This window comes from Anguilla anguilla, chromosome 6 (genome assembly GCF_013347855.1).
Source record: "Anguilla anguilla isolate fAngAng1 chromosome 6, fAngAng1.pri, whole genome shotgun sequence".
Taxonomy (NCBI): Eukaryota; Metazoa; Chordata; class Actinopteri; order Anguilliformes; family Anguillidae; genus Anguilla; species Anguilla anguilla.
The window spans coordinates 59,038,500-59,058,430 of NC_049206.1; the positions used below are offsets into that span (position 1 = coordinate 59,038,500).

The following is a 19,931-nucleotide window of genomic DNA, read 5'->3' on the forward strand; positions in this document are numbered from 1 at the left end:
TAGTTGCTGCCAATAGATAATAAATGTTTCTCCAAAACATTTGTGGAAAAAGAGTAGAGAAAATGTATCTGTGCTGGTACAGCACTACAGTAGTAGCCTACCATCTGTATTTCCCACAGGAAAAGATAAAGCTATTCTATTCCATTACAGTATTGTAACCTCACTCAAGAATTTTCAAAAAAGAACCCCGCTTTTCAAAACAGAACGACGCATTAACTTGGCCTCCTTGCAGAGAAAATGTGCTGACCATTAATGTTTATTTTACATATTTTACCTTTATTTTATCAGGAAGTCCCATTGAGATCAAAAATATATTTTACAAGAGAGACCTGGCCAAGGTAGCAGCCATACAAAATCACAACATATTAAAATGCAACATACACAGTATGATATACAAAAATCCACAATAAAACAGAAGAACAGCTATTCAAACACAGTGGCCTCTCAAGAAAAACAACCACATGCCTCAGTCACTACATTCTTTATGATGCATTTAAATTCATCAAAGGACATAAATGTGTCTAATTTTAGATCTTTTGCAGATTTTTCCATGCCCAAGGTGCATAGTAGGAAAATTCAATTTTCCCCAGATCTGTCAAAGCCCGGGGAACATTAAAAAGCAACAACTTGGAGGAGCGTAGCTGGTAACTACCAGAGCTGAGACAGAGAAGGGTACAGAGGTAAGCTGTAAGTTTACCCAGTATCACTTAGAGATAAAAAATATACCAGAGCTGTTGTCTGCAAGTGGTCAATGATGTCCAACCCACCAAATCATAAAGAATGCAATGGTGAGCAAGGGACTTCGCATTTGTAATGAGACGTAGAGATGTATGGTACACTGAATCAAGGCTCCGTAAAATGCATGCATATACAATATGTCACCGTAATCAATCACAGACAGAAAAGTAGCTTCCACAAGTTTTTTCTAATTGCCAGTCTTTATCAAAATAGTAATAGTACAGTCTATTTTACCTTCACATACGTATTCATAAACATTCATACATGCAACATAAGCGTACATGTAAGGAAATAATATTATAAACCGTCACAGGTTTATGAACGTAATGTAGGGCCGATATATGCACATGTAATTGTAATGGTGATTTTGATTATACGCCAAAACAAACTGCAATAGTTCTGGTAACCACCAGAGTGTAAGTTTAAGGAGGGAAGTTTATCCGAAATAAAAATAACATGTGGTTTGAACATATACTCCCAGTTTTCAACTTCAACTTCATTCTCAGCTTTCTTTTTACATCCAAATATTGAAAATACTTTTTAAATCCTAGGCAATTTGCAAGTCCTTGATAGGAACCCGTTTTAACCTCAACACTTACTACAATACTGGAATGTCCCTGGTAATGACTGAATTATTGAAGTTCTCCCTGTACTGGGAGCAGGGAAACAGGCCCTATGGTACGTGGGTACGCTGGTGTATGACCAGGTAATCCGAACGAGTGAAACTCTTCCCACAGTGGGAGCAGTGGTACGGGCGCTCACCGGTATGAGTTTGCAGGTGTAGCTTCAGTTTACTTGAGCTGCTGAAACTCTTCCCACATTGCAGGCAGTGGTACGGGCGCTCACCTGTATGAGTTCGCTGATGCAGCTTCAAAGCACTCGACTGAGTGAAACTGCCTCCACACAAAGAGCAGCGGTAAGGCCGTTCCCCTGTATGAGTTCGCTGATGTTGCTTCAAAGTACTAGACTGAGTGAAACTCTTCCCACACAGGGAGCAGTGGTAAGGCCGCTCCCCTGTATGAGTGCGCTGGTGTAGGTTCAGCTTATCAGCCTGAATGAAGCTCTTCCCACACTGAGAGCAGCGGTATGGGCGCTCGCCAGTATGAATTCGCTCGTGTACCTTCAGTTTATCTGATTGAGCAAAACTCTTCCCACAATGGGTGCAGGGGTATGGGCGCTCCCCTGTATGGGTTCGCTGGTGTATCTTTAAATAATGTGAACTACTGAAACTGTTCTCACACTGGGAGCACTGATGCGGACGCTCTCTTTTATGCATTCCTTTGTGTGTGGTCAACAGAAATTTTGATTTGAAGGTCTTCCCGCACTGGGAGCATGGGTGGGCCCCTGGAGTGCCTGTGTGGGACTGTGTCAGGGTGGGGAGTGTCTTAGCGGAGTTGGGGAGCTGTTGTGTGCTTCTGGGAAGATGATGGGACCTCAGAGTCATTTTGAGCTCTGTTGGGTGAACCTTCTCGATGTGCTGCTGAAGATTCATTTCCTCTGTGTGAACGAATGGGCACTGGGAGCAGGCAAAGACCGGAGACAACACCTCAGCAGCTTGTCCTGAGGAAAAAGAATGTGTGTATGAGATAGGAAGCTTATAGAAAATCTATAAAGAAGCAGATCCTGAAAAACACAAACATTACTGCAAAAGCGTAATAATGGATAAAACCATAATTCCATATCTGAACTCTAAATTTTAATTTCCTTCAGCACAACCTGTCAACCATCTCAAACTTGTGTGAAAAAGTTAGACTCCTTCAGACTTTTGGAAAACAATTATCTGTGTGATCAGAACCTGCGTTTTGGTTCCTGGGGGAGATGACAGGAAAAATAAGGGAGGCCTCAGCACAGATCCTGTAGAAGACAAATAAAGGCACATTACTGAATTTAAAACTGATAGTGAATAGAGGAGACACACAGTCCAGCTCAACAATCATTCTTACCCATTCTCTGATGAAGATGGCAGCAGTTTCAAGGGTCTCTCCAACTGAGACGACAAAGGTGATGGCACAGGAACTGAGCCATTAGTAAATTCTAGTTGGGGAATCCACTCTCTGTGCTGTTGCAACAGACAGAAAGTCACCAAGGAAGACACCTCCTCCTCTTCCTGTTGAACATGTTTTGATTTTACCTCGTTCTTCACCAGTTTGTCAGCTTGGATAGTTTGATTGATAGCTGCACATCCCTCCCTCTGATCATCCCTCTCTTTTCCATCCTCCTTCCAGTCTCTCTCTTCATCTTTCACATCATCCTCCAACTCCATTTTCACACTCTGCCTCTCCCCATCTTCCTCTTCCTCCTTCATGTTGGTTAGTTTGTATTCTTGCTCTCTGCTCAACAGATATCCACTCATCCTCTCTGTCTTCTCCTCTGTGTCTTCACATCTGTTCAAACTTGGCTTTGGCTCTACTCCTGTGTAATCTGAGCTGTCTATCAGAGATTCTGCATTTATGTCTTCACCTGAAGAGGCGGGGCTTAAACAGTTCATGCAGTCAGTTATGGATTCCGATTGGCTGTTGCTGTTCGTCAGCTTGGTAGAATCCACCACACTTTGAGAGGGAGGGCAGGACATAGAGGACAGCTTGTAGTCCTCCATGGAGGGATGTGTCCCTGTGAGAGAGAATGATCATGCTAATGTTTAATGCTACAGATATTCAATGCAACATGTGATGAATTCTGATTTTTAACTGAATGCCAGTGGTTTATATGGATGTCCTGATAAACGCCTACCTACCATTCACGTCCAACTTTCCAAGACTTCTATGGTGCCTGAGAAGGGTCTTCAGCTGGTCTGGGTAAGAAACAGACTGCACACAGACCTCCAGGACAGAGGGGGCAGCACTGAGCCAGAACACTGTCTGAAGGAGAGATGCAGGTTCAAAAATGGAACTGTGTGTTTTTCTGCCCAACATGCACTGTGCTATGTTATTGCAGAATAGACAAGAGAGGACTCCACTGACTGCAGTACATACATAATTATAAAGCTAACTTAGTGCCAAAACCTACCAAACGGTACAAGTTTTATGAATGCCAAATGATTTGCAAACACAGCGTGTTCTGTCTTTGTACCTGTTTGAGGTCTGGTACCGGCAGCAGCTGATCCAGTCTGGAAAGGAACTCCCACAACAGAACCTCTAGAGCTGGGTCAGTTTTACAGCCAGTCTCTGCTGGGGACATGTCCTGTGAGAGAGGGAAAGAAACAAAGGAAGACAGAGAGATAGTGAAAAAGAGTAATGGATTGAGAGAGAAAGAGAGAGAATGCTATGTTTCTGACAATTCTGGAGGAAAAGGTTTGAAAATTGGACAAATATTACATATACATTATATTTCATTTGGCAGACACTTTTATCCAAAGCGACATACAATAAGTGCACACTGAAGGTAAACTAAGTCTCATAAACTAGCAGCTACCTATAGCCAGGAACAGCAGCAGAAAATGCCATGGGCAAAGTGCTAAATGATTTTAAAGTGATACCTCTTTCCTGTCCACCCCCATGACTCTTGCCTCAACCTCCTTTACCCCTTTCCCTCCCCTCCTCTCTTACCCCTTTGCCTCCCATCCTTCCCCCTTCCTCTCCTCCTCCTCTCACCCTCACCTGCAGCCCCAGAGTGAGCTCGGTCCTCTGGCTCTCACTCAGCAGCTCTGGGAAGGTCTCCATCACCAGAGACACAAACTCCTCCAGTTTCCCATAATGCAACACGACCTGCTGCTGCAGCACTTGCCACATGGCGGCAGAGAGGAGTTGAAGTGGAGGAACCAGCAGGTGCAGGGAGGAGACAAGGAGAGCGGGATCTAACAAAAGAGAAAAGGATATTTTTCCTTCAATTTTGCATTCACACACTACAGCATCGGCAAGATAGGCTGTGAAATAGTGACTTAAAAAAAAAACTCTGGAGTAGTGTAAACGCGTCTCTGGACTGATGAATCATGCTTCACTATCTGGCAGTCTGACGGACAAATCTGGGTTTGGCGAATGCCAGGAAAACACTGCCTGCTCGGATGTATAGTACCAACTGTCACGTTTGTTGGAGGAGGAATAATAGTCGGGGGCTGTTTTTCATGGTTTGGGCTAGGCCCCTTAGTTCCACAGAAGGGAAATCTTTTAGAAATGCAGTGTACGTCCACAGACTCTCCGTCTTTAATTCACAGTTGCCTAGCAACCTGGCTGTGCAGCGTTTCAACACGTATGCCCAGGCTATGGAAACGAATCCTAAAATCTGTCTGCATACCTGGAAACGAATCCTAAAATCTGTCTGCATACCAAATAATTGATACCAAAAAACACCATTCCGAAGAAATGCCAAATGTTTTAATTGAATGTGCGGAGTTTTACACGTTTAAAGTGTTCGGAAAGGACAAATTTCTCCCTGAAGAGAATGTTCTTAAAATTCTATTCACGAAACTCCACAAAATGAACTGAAATAAACTTAAAGCTGCCATGACATCGAAAGCACATTCAAAATGTATTTGTTTAAATAAATATATAGCAAGTCACTGAGCCAGCTTTGAATAAAAATTAAATCAATGAGCTTAGCCTATTCAAAGAACGCAGCTGGAACTGCTGCTTGGCTCAGTATCCTCGACGAACACTCAATTTACAAAGGCATTGATAAGTACCTCTATTTTCCCTCTCTGTAAACCGCAGTGTTTCCATCAGAGTGCAAAATATTGGAACCGCTGTGAAGAAACCGGGTTTGGATATAATTTAGATCGCAGGTCTTCTTCGTCTTCCTCTTGAGGTTTCATGGCGGTTGTACACCAACATCGACGAGCATTACCGCCACCAACTGGAAAGGAGTGTGGATCAGTATGTTATCAACCTAACTAAAAAATAACGATGCAGTGTTTAACTCCGTGGTAACTCAACAGGAAAACGTGTTCCCTGAATTCCTTTGCAACACTTTCAAGTGTTAAAAAATTGACAGATAGTTATTAATTTCTACACATCTTTTTGATTAGTCCTGCAATACCCTGAAGCTGATAATGACGCAATAAAGATAGTTACTCTCTCCTGTTTCTTTTTAACAACAGAATCGGTTGATGCTTTGGCCAGCCATTTTGGAACGGAGAGGCAATCCAGTTAGCAAAACACTTCATATGTAATCCAATTACAAGGGACTTTATTTATGCAGAGAGTATGCCTGACAACACAGTTAAAAACGTACTAAACAAGCATTTACAGTGATTCTTTACACCCTCTAAAGGAAGCTGTGCAGATGTGTCAGGACCAAGGACAACTACCTCATTAGGTAGAAAAGTCAATTTTCTAAATGCTAGCAATGTAATGAAAATGCTTAATTTTTTTGACTCCAAAACTGAAATACTCTTCAAATCAATTTTTGCATCTTCGGCAACTTGCATTTCATAGTCCCTGTAAAGTACCCCTTTTTGACCAGAACATACTGCATATTACTACCTGTTCTAGCTGAACTGTCTGTGGCAATTATTGAATGACTGAAGCTCTTCCTACACCGGAACAAAATTTTTAAAAATGGGAGCAGAAGAACCCGTGTGATTTCTATTGTGTGCAGTCAGGTGGTCTGAACGAGCAAAACTCACCCCACACCGAGAGGTGCAGTGTTACAGGTGTTCACCTGTATGAGTTTGCTGGTGAAGCTTCAATTTATCTGACCTGGCAAAACTCTTCTCACACTGCAAACAGGGGTACGGGCGTTCCCCTGTGTGAGTTTTCTGGTGTTGCTTCATTTGATCTGACCTGATGAAACCCTTCCCACACTGGGGGCAGAGGTACGGGCGTTCCCCGGTATGAGTTCGCTGATGTAGCTTCAAAGTGCTCGACTGAGTGAAACTCATCCCACACAGGGAGCAGTGGTAAGGGCGCTCCCCTGTATGAGTTCGCTGATGTTGTTTCAAAGTACTAGACTGAGTGAAACTCTTCCCACACAGGAAGCAGTGGTAAGGCCGTTCCCCTGTATGAGTGCGCTGGTGTAGGTTCAGCTTATCAGCCTGAATGAAGCTCTTCCCACACTGGGAGCAGCGGTATGGACGCTCGCCAGTATGAATTCGCTCGTGTACCTTCAGCTTATCTGATTGAGCAAAACTCTTCCCACAATGGGAGCAGGGGTATGGGCGCTCCCCTGTATGGGTTCGCTGGTGTATCTTTAAATAATGTGAACTACTGAAACTGTTCTCACACTGGGAGCACTGATGCGGACGCTCTCTTTTATGCATTTCTTTGTGTGTGGTCAACAGAAATTTTGATTTGAAGGTCTTCCCGCACTGGGAGCATGGGTGGGCCCCTGGAGTGCCTGTGTGGGACTGTGTCAGGGTGGAGAGCGTCTTAGCGGGGGTGTGGTGCTGATGTGTGTTCCTGGGAGGTTTCTGGGACCCCAGAGTCCTGTTGAGCTCCTCTGGGTGAACCTTCTCAATGTGCTGCTGAAGATTCACTTCCTCTGTGTGAACGAATGGGCACTGGCAGCAGGCAAAGACCTGAGACGACACCTCAGCAGCTTGTCCTGAGGAGAACGAATGTGTGTATGAGATAGGAAGCTTATAGAAAATCTATAAAGAAGCAGATCCTGAAAAACACAAACATTACTGCAAAAGTGTAACAATGGATAAAACCATAATTCCATATCTGAACTCTAAATCTTAATTTCCTTCAGCACAACCTGTCAACCATCTCAAACTTGTGTGAAAAAGTTAGACTCCCTCAGACTTTTGGAAAACAATTATCTGTGTGATCAGAACCTGCGTTTTGGTTCCTGGGGGAGATGACAGGAAAAATAAGGGACGCCTCAGCACAGATCCTGTAGAAGACAAATAAAGGCGAATTACTGAATTTAAAACTGATAGTGAATAGAGGAGACACACAGTCCAGCTCAACAATCATTCTTACCCATTCTCTGATGAAGATGGCAGCAGTTTCAAGGGTCTCTCCAACTGAGACGACAAAGGTGACGGCACAGGAACTGAGCTATTAGTAAATTCTAGTTGGGGAATCCACTCTCTGTGCTGTTGCAACAGACAGAAAGTCACCAAGGAAGACACCTCCTCCTCTTCCTGTTGAACATGGTTTGATTTTACTTCGTTCTTCACCAGTCTGTCGGTTTGGATAGCTTGATCGATAGCTGCACATCCCTCCCTCTGTTTATCCCTCTCTTTTCCTTCCTCCTTCCAGTCTCTCTCTTCATCCTTCACACCATCGTCCAACTCCATTATCTCACTCTGCCACTCACCATATTCCTCTTCCTCCTTCATGTTGGTTAGTTTGTATTCTTGCTCTCTGCTCAACAGATATCCACTCATCCTCTCTGTCTTCTCCTCTGTGTCTTCCCATCTGTTCAAACTTGACTTTGGCTCCAACCCTCTGTAATCTGAGCTGTCTATGAGAGAATCTGCATTTATGTCTTCACCTGAAGATTCCGATTGGCTGTTGCTGTTCGTCAGCTTGGTAGAATCCACCACACTTTGAGAGGGAGGGCAGGACATAGAGGACAGCTTGTAGTCCTCCATGGAGGGAAGTGTCCCTGTGAGAGAGAATGATCATGCTAATGTTTAATACTACAGATATTCAATGCAAAATGTGATGGATCCTGATTTAACTGAATGCTAGCGGTTTATATGGATGTCCTGATAAAGGCCTACCATTCATGTCCAACTGCCCAAGACTTCTGTGGTGCCTGAGAAGGGTCTTCAGCTGGTCTGTGTAAGAAGTAGACTGCACACAGACCTCCAGGACAGAGGGGGCAGCACTGAGCCAGGACACTGTCTGAAGGAGAGATGCAGGTTCAAACATGGAACTGTGTGTTTTTCTGCCCAACATGCACTGTGCTATGCTATAGCAGAATAGACAAGAGAGGACTCTACTGACTGCAACACATACATAATTATAAAGCTAACTTAGTGCCAAAACCTAACAAAGAGTACAAGTTTTATGAATGCCAAATGATTTGCAAACACAGCGTGTTCTGTCTCTGTACCTGTTTGAGGTCTGGTACCGGCAGCAGCTGTTCCAGTCTGGAAAGGAAATCCCACAACAGAACCTCTAGAGCTGGGTCAGTTTTACAGCCAGTCTCTGCTAGGGACATGTCCTGTGAGAGAGGAAAAGAAACAAAGAAAAAGACAGAGAGATAGTGAAAAAGAGTAATGGATTGAGAGAGACAAAGAGAGAGAGAATGCTATGTTTGGGACAATTTAGGAGGAAAAGGTTTGAAAATTGGACAAATATTACATGTACAGTATATTTCATTTGGCAGATGCTTTTATCCAAAGCGACGTACAATAAGTGCATACTGAAGGCCACTGGAACAACTATAAACACAGGTTAAGTAAACTGCAAGTCTCATAAAGTATCAGCTATCCATAGCCACGAACAGCAGCAGAAACCGTCATGGGCAAAGTGCTAAATGATTTTAGAGCAGTACCTCTTTCCTGTCCACCCCTATGCCTCCTGCCTCACCCTCTTCTCTTACCCCTCTCCCTCCCCTCCTCCTCTCACCCTCACCTGCAGCCCCAGAGTGAGCTCGGTCCTCTGGCTCTCACTCAGCAGCTCTGGGAACGTCTCCATCACCAGAGACACAAACTCCTCCAGTTTCCCATAATGCAACACGTCTTGATGCTGCAGCACTTGCCACATGGCTGCAGAGAGGAGTTGGAGTGGGGGAACCAGCAGGTGCAGTGTGGAGACAGGGAGAGAGGGATCTAATAAGAGAAAATTAGATTTAAATAAATGTTTTCCGTTCATTTCACAACTAAACCCTAGCATGACTGGAAGGTGGGCTTTAACACAATGAACTTAAACATACAACGCTGATAAAGCCATGTCTGCCCAGTTTAATTCATACAGGTGTCTAGCCACCTATACCTGGACTCCGTTCCCCCGCGCCCCAACATTTCCAGCCCTGCTCCAAAAAAATTAGCAAGTTACCGTCAGGCCAAGAAAAAAAGCCCTGACTTTGAACAGGGGCCGTGCACATCGTAACAGTTTAACTTAAAACGTTTAACACCATACATATCTATTCCCCAACAATCAGAGAAAGCGAGACACGATAAATTGGACCAAACGCCTGTATTGTTGTTTACGAGCCGTGGAGGGTATTCAGCAAAAAGCAGTAACTGGAGAAAATGTCTTCTATAAATATACGGGAAGTCACAGCACCTGCATGAGCTACTGCGCATATGCAAAGAACACAGTCGATCAGTCGAATACTCAATTTTTAAAGTTACGCACCTCCCACCTCCTTCTCTGCAATGCTCAGCGTTTCCATCAAAGACCTAAATTTTGGAACTGTTGTAGAGAAACCAGCTTTGCAATGTTTTCGTTCTAGCAAAAGCAAACACCGACGATCAGTTACTTCTACTTGTACGAACGCATGCGCACTCGTAGCAACGTGGAACAAAAGGAGGATGACTTCCGTGACAACGCCGAGACGAAAATAAAGTCAGTATAAAAGCCAAAATTTTCATCTCATTCAGTTTGGTTTTCACTGTATTCGGAAAACACCTGAGGGTGCATTACCGCGACTTGGGGTTCTTAAAAAAACTCAAATTCTATGAATCAACTCCGTCTCTTTCAAGTACTGCATGAAAAATGTCCTGCTTCTATCCCTGTATATTTTTTCAGAATTTTTCGTACATTAAGTACCTCCTCTAGCTCCAGCACTTATATCAACATTCTTCCTTCTGTCCTATATTTGTCCTATGATTACATTTCTACTTTTCCACAAAAATCACACCTACCTGATTCGTGCTTCTTAATAGTATACTGTGTGCTCTATAATCCTGAGTGACCAAGTCTGAGATTTTATTTCCTCCTCTTCTTCTTCGATGTCCAACTTTTATTTCATTTAATATTAGGCTCTTGTTCTAAATGAAATAGTTTGTTACCAATAAATAAATGCCAGATTTTGCAATGCTGCAGAGAAATAATCATAACTTCAAGCACAGGTCACTATAGTGTCATGTCATTTTGTAGACCATACGACAGTGGGCTACTTAGTTTTGATGTACAGTAATTTATAGTAACCTAATGGTAGTAAAAATCCAGGGTAATGTATCCAACTCGATGAAGTCAGGAATGTAACTGAAATGGATAACTACTGACAAGTCAGAGCCATTCAAAGTAAAATAGCCTACTTTAACAGAAAAAATATAGAGATTAGTCTCAATATTATTGACAAATGTGTGTATCATGATCCATAAATAAGAGACGTCACAAATGCATTTTACTATCCACACATAAATATCTTTCAACTCATAAATTGTCGTTTAAATGAATGTGCACAACTGCATATCATTTGGGAGAAATAAATTATTCTAACAAGTAATATAAGGTGGCAATAAGTGATATTTTCAAATTGATGTTCAATAATTTTGGTGAGGACACACATGCTGTCTAATTTTCCAGACAACTGCTGCAAAGACTTAAACTAACAGATGTCAGAATTTCTTTATTTTTCAAAAAAAAAAAAAAAAAAAGAGAAAACAGCCATTTATAAAGGGTTCCAGTTGAGTTAACACATTAGTGCAACCAGCCACTAGACAGAAGCTGTTTGGACTCATTTGACCACAACACACGATGAAAATTGTAGTTCCAATGGTGCTTGGCAAAGGTCAGGCACTTAAATTTACAGGTTGCTCTCTGCAAGGGCTGCTTTTGTGCAACCCTTCCAAAGTGCTTGTTGAGGTGGCATCCAACAAGTATTATGCAGCTTGATAACATGAAGATTCCACTAAATAATGCAGGTCTTGGGATATTCTTGGCCTTCCTCTCAGTCTTCGTCACTGTGCATGGGGGCATGCTTGTGTCCTCTCCCTGGCAAATTTGCGAGTGTTCCAGACGTTACCCTGTGTGAGTTTGCTGGTGTACCTTCAAATTGTATGACTGACTGAAACTCAGTGGTAGGGGCATTCCCCTATATGAAGTCGCTGGTGCAGCCTCAGTTTATCTGATCTGCCAAAACTCTTTCCACACTGAGAGCAGTGGTATGGGCGCTCACCTGTATGAGTTCGCAGGTGTTTCTTCAAAGAACAAGACCGAGTGAAACTCTTCTCACACAGGGAGCACTGGTACGGCCGCTCACCAGTATGGGTTCGCTGGTGCTGTTTCAAATAACTCGACTTATTGAAACTCTTCTCACACTGGGAGCACTGGTACAGGCAGTCACCTGCATGAGTTCGCCTGTGTACCTTCAGATCATATAAATTCGTGAAATTCTTCCCACACTGGGAACAGTGGCAAGGACGCTCACCGGTATGGGTTCGCTGGTGTTTCTTCAAAGAATAAGGCTGAGTAAAACTCTTCTCACACTGGGAGCACTGGTACGGCCGCTCACCCATATGAGTTGGCCTGTGTAACTTCAGACTACGTAAAAATCTGAAATTCTTACCACACTGGGAGCACTGGTACGGGCGCTCACCTGTATGGGTTCCCAGGTGTTGTTTCAAATAACTTGAATGACCGAAACTCTTACCACACTGGGAGCAGTGGTACGGGCGCTCACCTGTATGGATTCGTAGGTGTTGTTTCAAAGTCTCCGAGCGGCTGAAATTCTTTCCACACTGGGAGCAGGGGAAGGGACGCTCCCCTGTGTGAGTACGTTTGTGCACCTTCAGACGATATAAATTACGGAAACTCTTCCCACACTGGGAGCATGTGTGGGCCCGTAAAGTGCCGGACCGTGTAAGAGTGGGGGGTGTCTTAGGTGGGGTGGGGTGCTGATTTGTGGTGCTGGGAGGTTGCTGGGACACCACAGTCCTGTTCAGCTCCTCTGGGTGAACCATCTCAATGTGCTGCTGAAAATTCACTTCCTCTGTGTGAACGAATGGGCACTGGGAGCAGGCAAAGACCCGATACGACGCTTCAACAGCTTGTCCTGAGGAGAGAGAAGGTGTGGAGGCAATTTCTAGTCGGGCAATCAGCACTCTAGGCTGTTTTAACCGGCAGGAAGTGACCACAGTAGACAGATCCTCTCTTTCCTGTTGTCCATGTTCTGTTTTTACTACATTCTGCACCAATTTGCCAGTTTGATCAGTTATATGTTCCTCCCTCGCTTCTTCTTCCTCCTTCCTGTGTCTCTCTCCATCTCTCACACCATCCTCTCTCTCAATTTTCACACTCTGCCTCACCCCATCTTCCTCTTTCATGTTGGTTAGTTTGTATTGTTGCTCTCTGCTCAACAGATATCCACGCATCCTCTCTGTCTTCTCCTCTGTGTCTTCACATCTGTTCAAACTTGGCTTTGACTCTACCCCTGTGTAATCTGAGCTGTATATCAGAGATTCTGCATTTATGTCTTCACCTGAAGAGGCGGGGCTTAAACAGTTCATGCAGTCAGTTACGGATTCCGATTGGCTCTTGCTGTTCGTCAACTTGGTAGAATCCACCACTCTTTGAGAGGGAGGGCGGGACATAGAGGACAGCTTGTAGTCCTCTATGAAGGGAAGTGTCCCTGTGAGAGAGAATGATCATGCTAATGTTTAATACTACAGATATTCAATGCAACATGTGATGGATTTTGATTTTTAACTGAATGCCAGTGGTTTATATGGATGTCCTGATAAAGGCCTACCATTCATGTCCAACTGTCCAAGACTTCTGTGGTGCCTGAGAAGGGTCTTCAGCTGGTCTGGGTAAGAAACAGACTGCACACAGACCTCCAGGACAGAGGGGGCAACACTGAGCCAGGACACTGTCTGAAGGAGAGATGCAGGTTCAAACATGGAACTGTGTGTTTTTCTGCCCAACATGCACTGTGCTATGCTATAGCAGAATAGACAAGAGAGGACTCTACTGACTGCAACACATATATAATTATAAAGCTAACTTAGTGCCAAAACCTAACAAAGAGTACAAGTTTTATGAATGCCAAATGATTTGCAAACACAGCGTGTTCTGTCTCTGTACCTGTTTGAGGTCTGGTACCGGCAGCAGCTGTTCCAGTCTGGAAAGGAAATCCCACAACAGAACCTCTAGAGCTGGGTCAGTTTTACAGCCAATCTCTGCTGGGGACATGTCCTGTGAGAGAGGGAAAGAAACAAAGAAAAAGACAGAGAGATAGTGAAAAAGAGTAATGGATTGAGAGAGACAAAGAGAGAGAGAATGCTATGTTTGGGACAATTTAGGAGGAAAAGGTTTGAAAATTGGACAAATATTACATGTACAGTATATTTCATTTGGCAGATGCTTTTATCCAAAGCGACATACAATAAGTGCATACTGAAGGCCACTGGAACTACTGCAAACACAGGTTAAGTAAACTGCAAGTCTCATAAAGTATCAGCTATCCATAGCCACGAACAGCTGCATAAACCGTCATGGGCAAAGTGCTAAATGATTTTAGAGCAGTACCTCTTTCCTGTCCATCCCTATGGCTCCTGCCTCATCCTCTTCTCTTACCCCTCTCCCTCCCCTCCTCCTCTCACCCTCACCTGCAGCCCCAGAGTGAGCTCGGTCCTCTGGCTCTCACTCAGCAGCTCTGGGAACGTCTCCATCACCAGAGACACAAACTCCTCCAGTTTCCCATAATGCAACACGTCTTGCTGCTGCAGCACTTGCCACATGGCTGCAGAGAGGAGTTGGAGTGGGGGAACCAGCAGGTGCAGGGTGGAGACAGGGAGAGAGGGATCTAATAATAGAGAAAATTAGATTTAAATAAATGTTTTCCATTCATTTCACAAGTAAACCCTAGCATGACTGGGAGGTGGGCTTTAACACAATGAACTTAAACATACAACGCTGATAAAGCCATGTCCAGTTTAATTCATACAGGTGTCTAGCCACCTATACCTGGACTCCGTTCCCCCGCGCCCCAACATTTCCAGGCCTGCTCCAAAAACATTAGCAAGTTACCGTCAGGCCAAGAAAAAAAAAAACCCTGACTTTGAACAGGGGCCGTGCACATCGTAACAGTTTAACTTAAAACGTTTAACACCATACATATCTATTCCTCAACAATCAGAGAAAGCGAGACACGATAAATTGGACCAAACGCCAGTATTGTTGTTTACGAGCCGTGGAGGGTATTCAGCAAAAAGCAGTAACTGGAGAAAATGTCTTCTATAAATATACGGGAAGTCACAGCACCTGCATGAGCTACTGCGCATATACAAAGAACACAGTCGATCAGTCGAATACTCAATTTTTTAAGTTACGCACCTCCCACCTCCTTCTCTGCAATGCTCAGCGTTTCCATCAAAGACCTAAATTTTGGAACTGTTGTAGAGAAACCAGCTTTGCAATGTTTTCGTTCTAGCAAAAGCAAACGCCTACGATCAGTTACTTCCACTTGTACGAACGCATGCGTACTCGTAGCAACGTGGAACAAAACGAGGATGACTTCCGTGACAACGCCGAGACGAAAATAAAGTCAGTATAAAAGCCAGAATTTTCTTCTCATTCAGTTTGGTTTCAACTGCATTTGGAAAACATCTGAGGGTGCATTACCGCGACTTGGGGTTCTTAAAAAAAACTCGAATAAACTCCGTCGCTTTCAAGTACTGTATGAAAAAATTCCTGCTTCTATCCCTGTATATTTTTTCAGAATATTGCGCACATTTAGTTCCATCTCTATCTCCTGCAATTATATCAACATTCCGCCTTCTGTCCTATATTTGTCCTATGATTACGTTTCTACTTCTCCACAAAAATCACACCTACCTGATTCGTGCTTCTTAATAGTATACTGTGTGCTCTATAATCCTGTGTGACAAAGTCTGAGATTTTTTTTCCCCCTCTTCTTCTTCGATGTTAAACTTTTATTTCATTTAAGATCAGGCACTTGTTCTAAATGAAATAGTTTGTTACCAATAAATAAATGCCAGATTTTGCAATGCTGCAGAGCAATAATCATAACTTCAAGCACAGGTCACTATAGTGTCATGTCATTTTGTAGACCTTACGACAGTGGGCTACTTAGTTTTGATGTACAGTAATTTATAGTAACCTAATGGTAGTAAAAATCCAGGGTAATGTATCCAACTCGATGAAGTCAGGAATGTAACTGAAATGGATAACTACTGACAAGTCAGAGCCATTCAAAGTAAAATAGCCTACTTTAACAGAAAAAATATAGAGATTAGTCTCAATATTATTGACAAATGTGTGTATCATGATCCATAAATAAGAGACGTCACAAATGCATTTTACTATCCACACATAAATATCTTTCAACTCATAAATTGTCGTTTAAATGAATGTGCACAACTGCATATCATTTGGGAGAAATAAATTATTCTAACAAGTAATATAAGGTGGCAATAAGTGATATTTTCAAATTGATGTTCAATAATTTTGGTGAGGACACACATGCTGTCTAATTTTCCAGACAACTGCTGCAAAGACTTAAACTAACAGATGTCAGAATTTCTTTATTTTTCAAAAAAAAAAAAAAAAAAAGAGAAAACAGCCATTTATAAAGGGTTCCAGTTGAGTTAACACATTAGTGCAACCAGCCACTAGACAGAAGCTGTTTGGACTCATTTGACCACAACACACGATGAAAATTGTAGTTCCAATGGTGCTTGGCAAAGGTCAGGCACTTAAATTTACAGGTTGCTCTCTGCAAGGGCTGCTTTTGTGCAACCCTTCCAAAGTGCTTGTTGAGGTGGCATCCAACAAGTATTATGCAGCTTGATAACATGAAGATTCCACTAAATAATGCAGGTCTTGGGATATTCTTGGCCTTCCTCTCAGTCTTCGTCACTGTGCATGGGGGCATGCTTGTGTCCTCTCCCTGGCAAATTTGCGAGTGTTCCAGACGTTACCCTGTGTGAGTTTGCTGGTGTACCTTCAAATTGTATGACTGACTGAAACTCAGTGGTAGGGGCATTCCCCTATATGAAGTCGCTGGTGCAGCCTCAGTTTATCTGATCTGCCAAAACTCTTTCCACACTGAGAGCAGTGGTATGGGCGCTCACCTGTATGAGTTCGCAGGTGTTTCTTCAAAGAACAAGACCGAGTGAAACTCTTCTCACACAGGGAGCACTGGTACGGCCGCTCACCAGTATGGGTTTGCTGGTGCTGTTTCAAATAACTCGACTTATTGAAACTCTTCTCACACTGGGAGCACTGGTACAGGCAGTCACCTGCATGAGTTCGCCTGTGTACCTTCAGATCATATAAATTCGTGAAATTCTTCCCACACTGGGAACAGTGGCAAGGACGCTCACCGGTATGGGTTCGCTGGTGTTTCTTCAAAGAATAAGGCTGAGTAAAACTCTTCTCACACTGGGAGCACTGGTACGGCCGCTCACCCGTATGAGTTGGCCTGTGTAACTTCAGACTACGTAAAAATCTGAAATTCTTACCACACTGGGAGCACTGGTACGGGCGCTCACCTGTATGGGTTCCCAGGTGTTGTTTCAAATAACTTGAATGACCGAAACTCTTACCACACTGGGAGCAGTGGTACGGGCGCTCACCTGTATGGATTCGTAGGTGTTGTTTCAAAGTCTCCGAGCGGCTGAAATTCTTTCCACACTGGGAGCAGGGGAAGGGACGCTCCCCTGTGTGAGTACGTTTGTGCACCTTCAGACGATATAAATTACGGAAACTCTTCCCACACTGGGAGCATGTGTGGGCCCGTAAAGTGCCGGACCGTGTAAGAGTGGGGGGTGTCTTAGGTGGGGTGGGGTGCTGATTTGTGGTGCTGGGAGGTTGCTGGGACACCACAGTCCTGTTCAGCTCCTCTGGGTGAACCATCTCAATGTGCTGCTGAAAATTCACTTCCTCTGTGTGAACGAATGGGCACTGGGAGCAGGCAAAGACCCGATACGACGCTTCAACAGCTTGTCCTGAGGAGAGAGAAGGTGTGGAGGCAATTTCTAGTCGGGCAATCAGCACTCTAGGCTGTTTTACCCGGCAGGAAGTGACCACAGTAGACAGATCCTCTCTTTCCTGTTGTCCATGTTCTGTTTTTACTACATTCTGCACCAATTTGCCAGTTTGATCAGTTATATGTTCCTCCCTCGCTTCTTCTTCCTCCTTCCTGTGTCTCTCTCCATCTCTCACACCATCCTCTCTCTCAATTTTCACACTCTGCCTCACCCCATCTTCCTCCTTCATGTTGGTTAGTTTGTATTGTTGCTCTCTGCTCAACAGATATCCACGCATCCTCTCTGTCTTCTCCTCTGTGTCTTCACATCTGTTCAAACTTGGCTTTGACTCTACCCCTGTGTAATCTGAGCTGTATATCAGAGATTCTGCATTTATGTCTTCACCTGAAGGGGCGGGGCTTAAACAGTTCATGCAGTCAGTTACGGATTCCGATTGGCTCTTGCTGTTCGTCAACTTGGTAGAATCCACCACTCTTTGAGAGGGAGGGCGGGACATAGAGGACAGCTTGTAGTCCTCCATGGAGGGAAGTGTCCCTGTGAGAGAGAATGATCATGCTAATGTTTAATGGTACAGATGTTCAACGCAAAATGTGATGGATTTCAATTTTAACGGAATGCCAGTGGTTTATATGGATGTCCTGATAAAGGCTTACCATTCATGTCCAACTGTCCAAGACTTCTGTGGTGCCTGAGAAGGGTCTTCAGCTGGTCTGTGTAAGAAGTAGACTGCACACAGACCTCCAGGACAGAGGGGGCAGCACTGAGCCAGGACACTGTCTGAAGGAGAGATGCAGGTTCAAACATGGAACTGTGTGTTTTTCTGCCCAACATGCACTGTGCTATGCTATAGCAGAATAGACAAGAGAGGACTCTACTGACTGCAACACATATATAATTATAAAGCTAACTTAGTGCCAAAACCTAACAAAGAGTACAAGTTTTATGAATGCCAAATGATTTGCAAACACAGCGTGTTCTGTCTCTGTACCTGTTTGAGGTCTGGTACCGGCAGCAGCTGTTCCAGTCTGGAAAGGAAATCCCACAACAGAACCTCTAGAGCTGGGTCAGTTTTACAGCCAATCTCTGCTGGGGACATGTCCTGTGAGAGAGGGAAAGAAACAAAGAAAAAGACAGAGAGATAGTGAAAAAGAGTAATGGATTGAGAGAGACAAAGAGAGAGAGAATGCTATGTTTGGGACAATTTAGGAGGAAAAGGTTTGAAAATTGGACAAATATTACATGTACAGTATATTTCATTTGGCAGATGCTTTTATCCAAAGCGACATACAATAAGTGCATACTGAAGGCCACTGGAACTACTGCAAACACAGGTTAAGTAAACTGCAAGTCTCATAAAGTATCAGCTATCCATAGCCACGAACAGCTGCATAAACCGTCATGGGCAAAGTGCTAAATGATTTTAGAGCAGTACCTCTTTCCTGTCCATCCCTATGGCTCCTGCCTCATCCTCTTCTCTTACCCCTCTCCCTCCCCTCCTCCTCTCACCCTCACCTGCAGCCCCAGAGTGAGCTCGGTCCTCTGGCTCTCACTCAGCAGCTCTGGGAACGTCTCCATCACCAGAGACACAAACTCCTCCAGTTTCCCATAATGCAACACGTCTTGCTGCTGCAGCACTTGCCACATGGCTGCAGAGAGGAGTTGGAGTGGGGGAACCAGCAAGTGCAGGGTGGAGACAGGGAGAGAGGGATCTAATAATAGAGAAAATTAGATTTAAATAAATGTTTTCCATTCATTTCACAAGTAAACCCTAGCATGACTGGGAGGTGGGCTTTAACACAATGAACTTAAACATACAACGCTGATAAAGCCATGTCCAGTTTAATTCATACAGGTGTCTAGCCACCTATACCTGGACTCCGTTCCCCCGCGCCCCAACATTTCCAGGCCTGCTCCAAAAACATTAGCAAGTTACCGTCAGGCCAAGAAAAAAAAAAACCCTGACTTTGAACAGGGGCCGTGCACATCGTAACAGTTTAACTTAAAACGTTTAACACCATACATATCTATTCCCCAACAATCAGAGAAAGCGAGACACGATAAATTGGACCAAACGCCTGTATTGTTGTTTACGAGCCGTGGAGGGTATTCAGCAAAAAGCAGTAACTGGAGAAAATGTCTTCTATAAATATACGGGAAGTCACAGCACCTGCATGAGCTACTGCGCATATGCAAAGAACACAGTCGATCAGTCGAATACTCAATTTTTAAAGTTACGCACCTCCCACCTCCTTCTCTGCAATGCTCAGCGTTTCCATCAAAGACCTAAATTTTGGAACTGTTGTAGAGAAACCAGCTTTGCAATGTTTTCGTTCTAGCAAAAGCAAACAACGACGATCAGTTACTTCTACTTGTACGAACGCATGCGTACTCGTAG

At 43.8% G+C, this 19,931-nt stretch overlaps 2 protein-coding genes across 2 annotated transcripts; both read right to left on the reverse strand.

Annotated features, from left to right (window-relative positions):
• Positions 1-255: 255 nt before the first annotated feature.
• LOC118230700 (zinc finger protein 502-like) lies at positions 256-5,692 on the reverse strand. The gene is made up of 7 exons (XM_035423963.1): positions 5,357-5,692; positions 4,335-4,531; positions 3,808-3,918; positions 3,473-3,596; positions 2,682-3,348; positions 2,534-2,592; positions 256-2,298 (listed from the first exon to the last, which is right to left on the reverse strand). Exons 1-7 carry the CDS (start codon positions 5,391-5,393, stop codon positions 1,412-1,414), a joined length of 2,082 nt encoding a protein of 693 aa, XP_035279854.1. The 5' UTR covers positions 5,394-5,692; the 3' UTR covers positions 256-1,411.
• A 150-nt stretch (positions 5,693-5,842) lies between these two features.
• Positions 5,843-19,700, reverse strand: LOC118230690. Its single transcript, XM_035423926.1, has 15 exons — positions 19,407-19,700; positions 19,049-19,245; positions 18,525-18,635; positions 18,190-18,313; positions 17,921-18,070; positions 14,132-14,328; positions 13,608-13,718; positions 13,273-13,396; positions 13,003-13,152; positions 9,207-9,403; positions 8,683-8,793; positions 8,348-8,471; positions 7,599-8,229; positions 7,451-7,509; positions 5,843-7,215 (listed from the first exon to the last, which is right to left on the reverse strand). The coding sequence occupies exons 1-15, from the start codon at positions 19,519-19,521 to the stop codon at positions 6,320-6,322; spliced, it is 3,297 nt and encodes a 1,098-aa protein (XP_035279817.1). The 5' UTR covers positions 19,522-19,700; the 3' UTR covers positions 5,843-6,319.
• Positions 19,701-19,931: the final 231 nt, after the last annotated feature.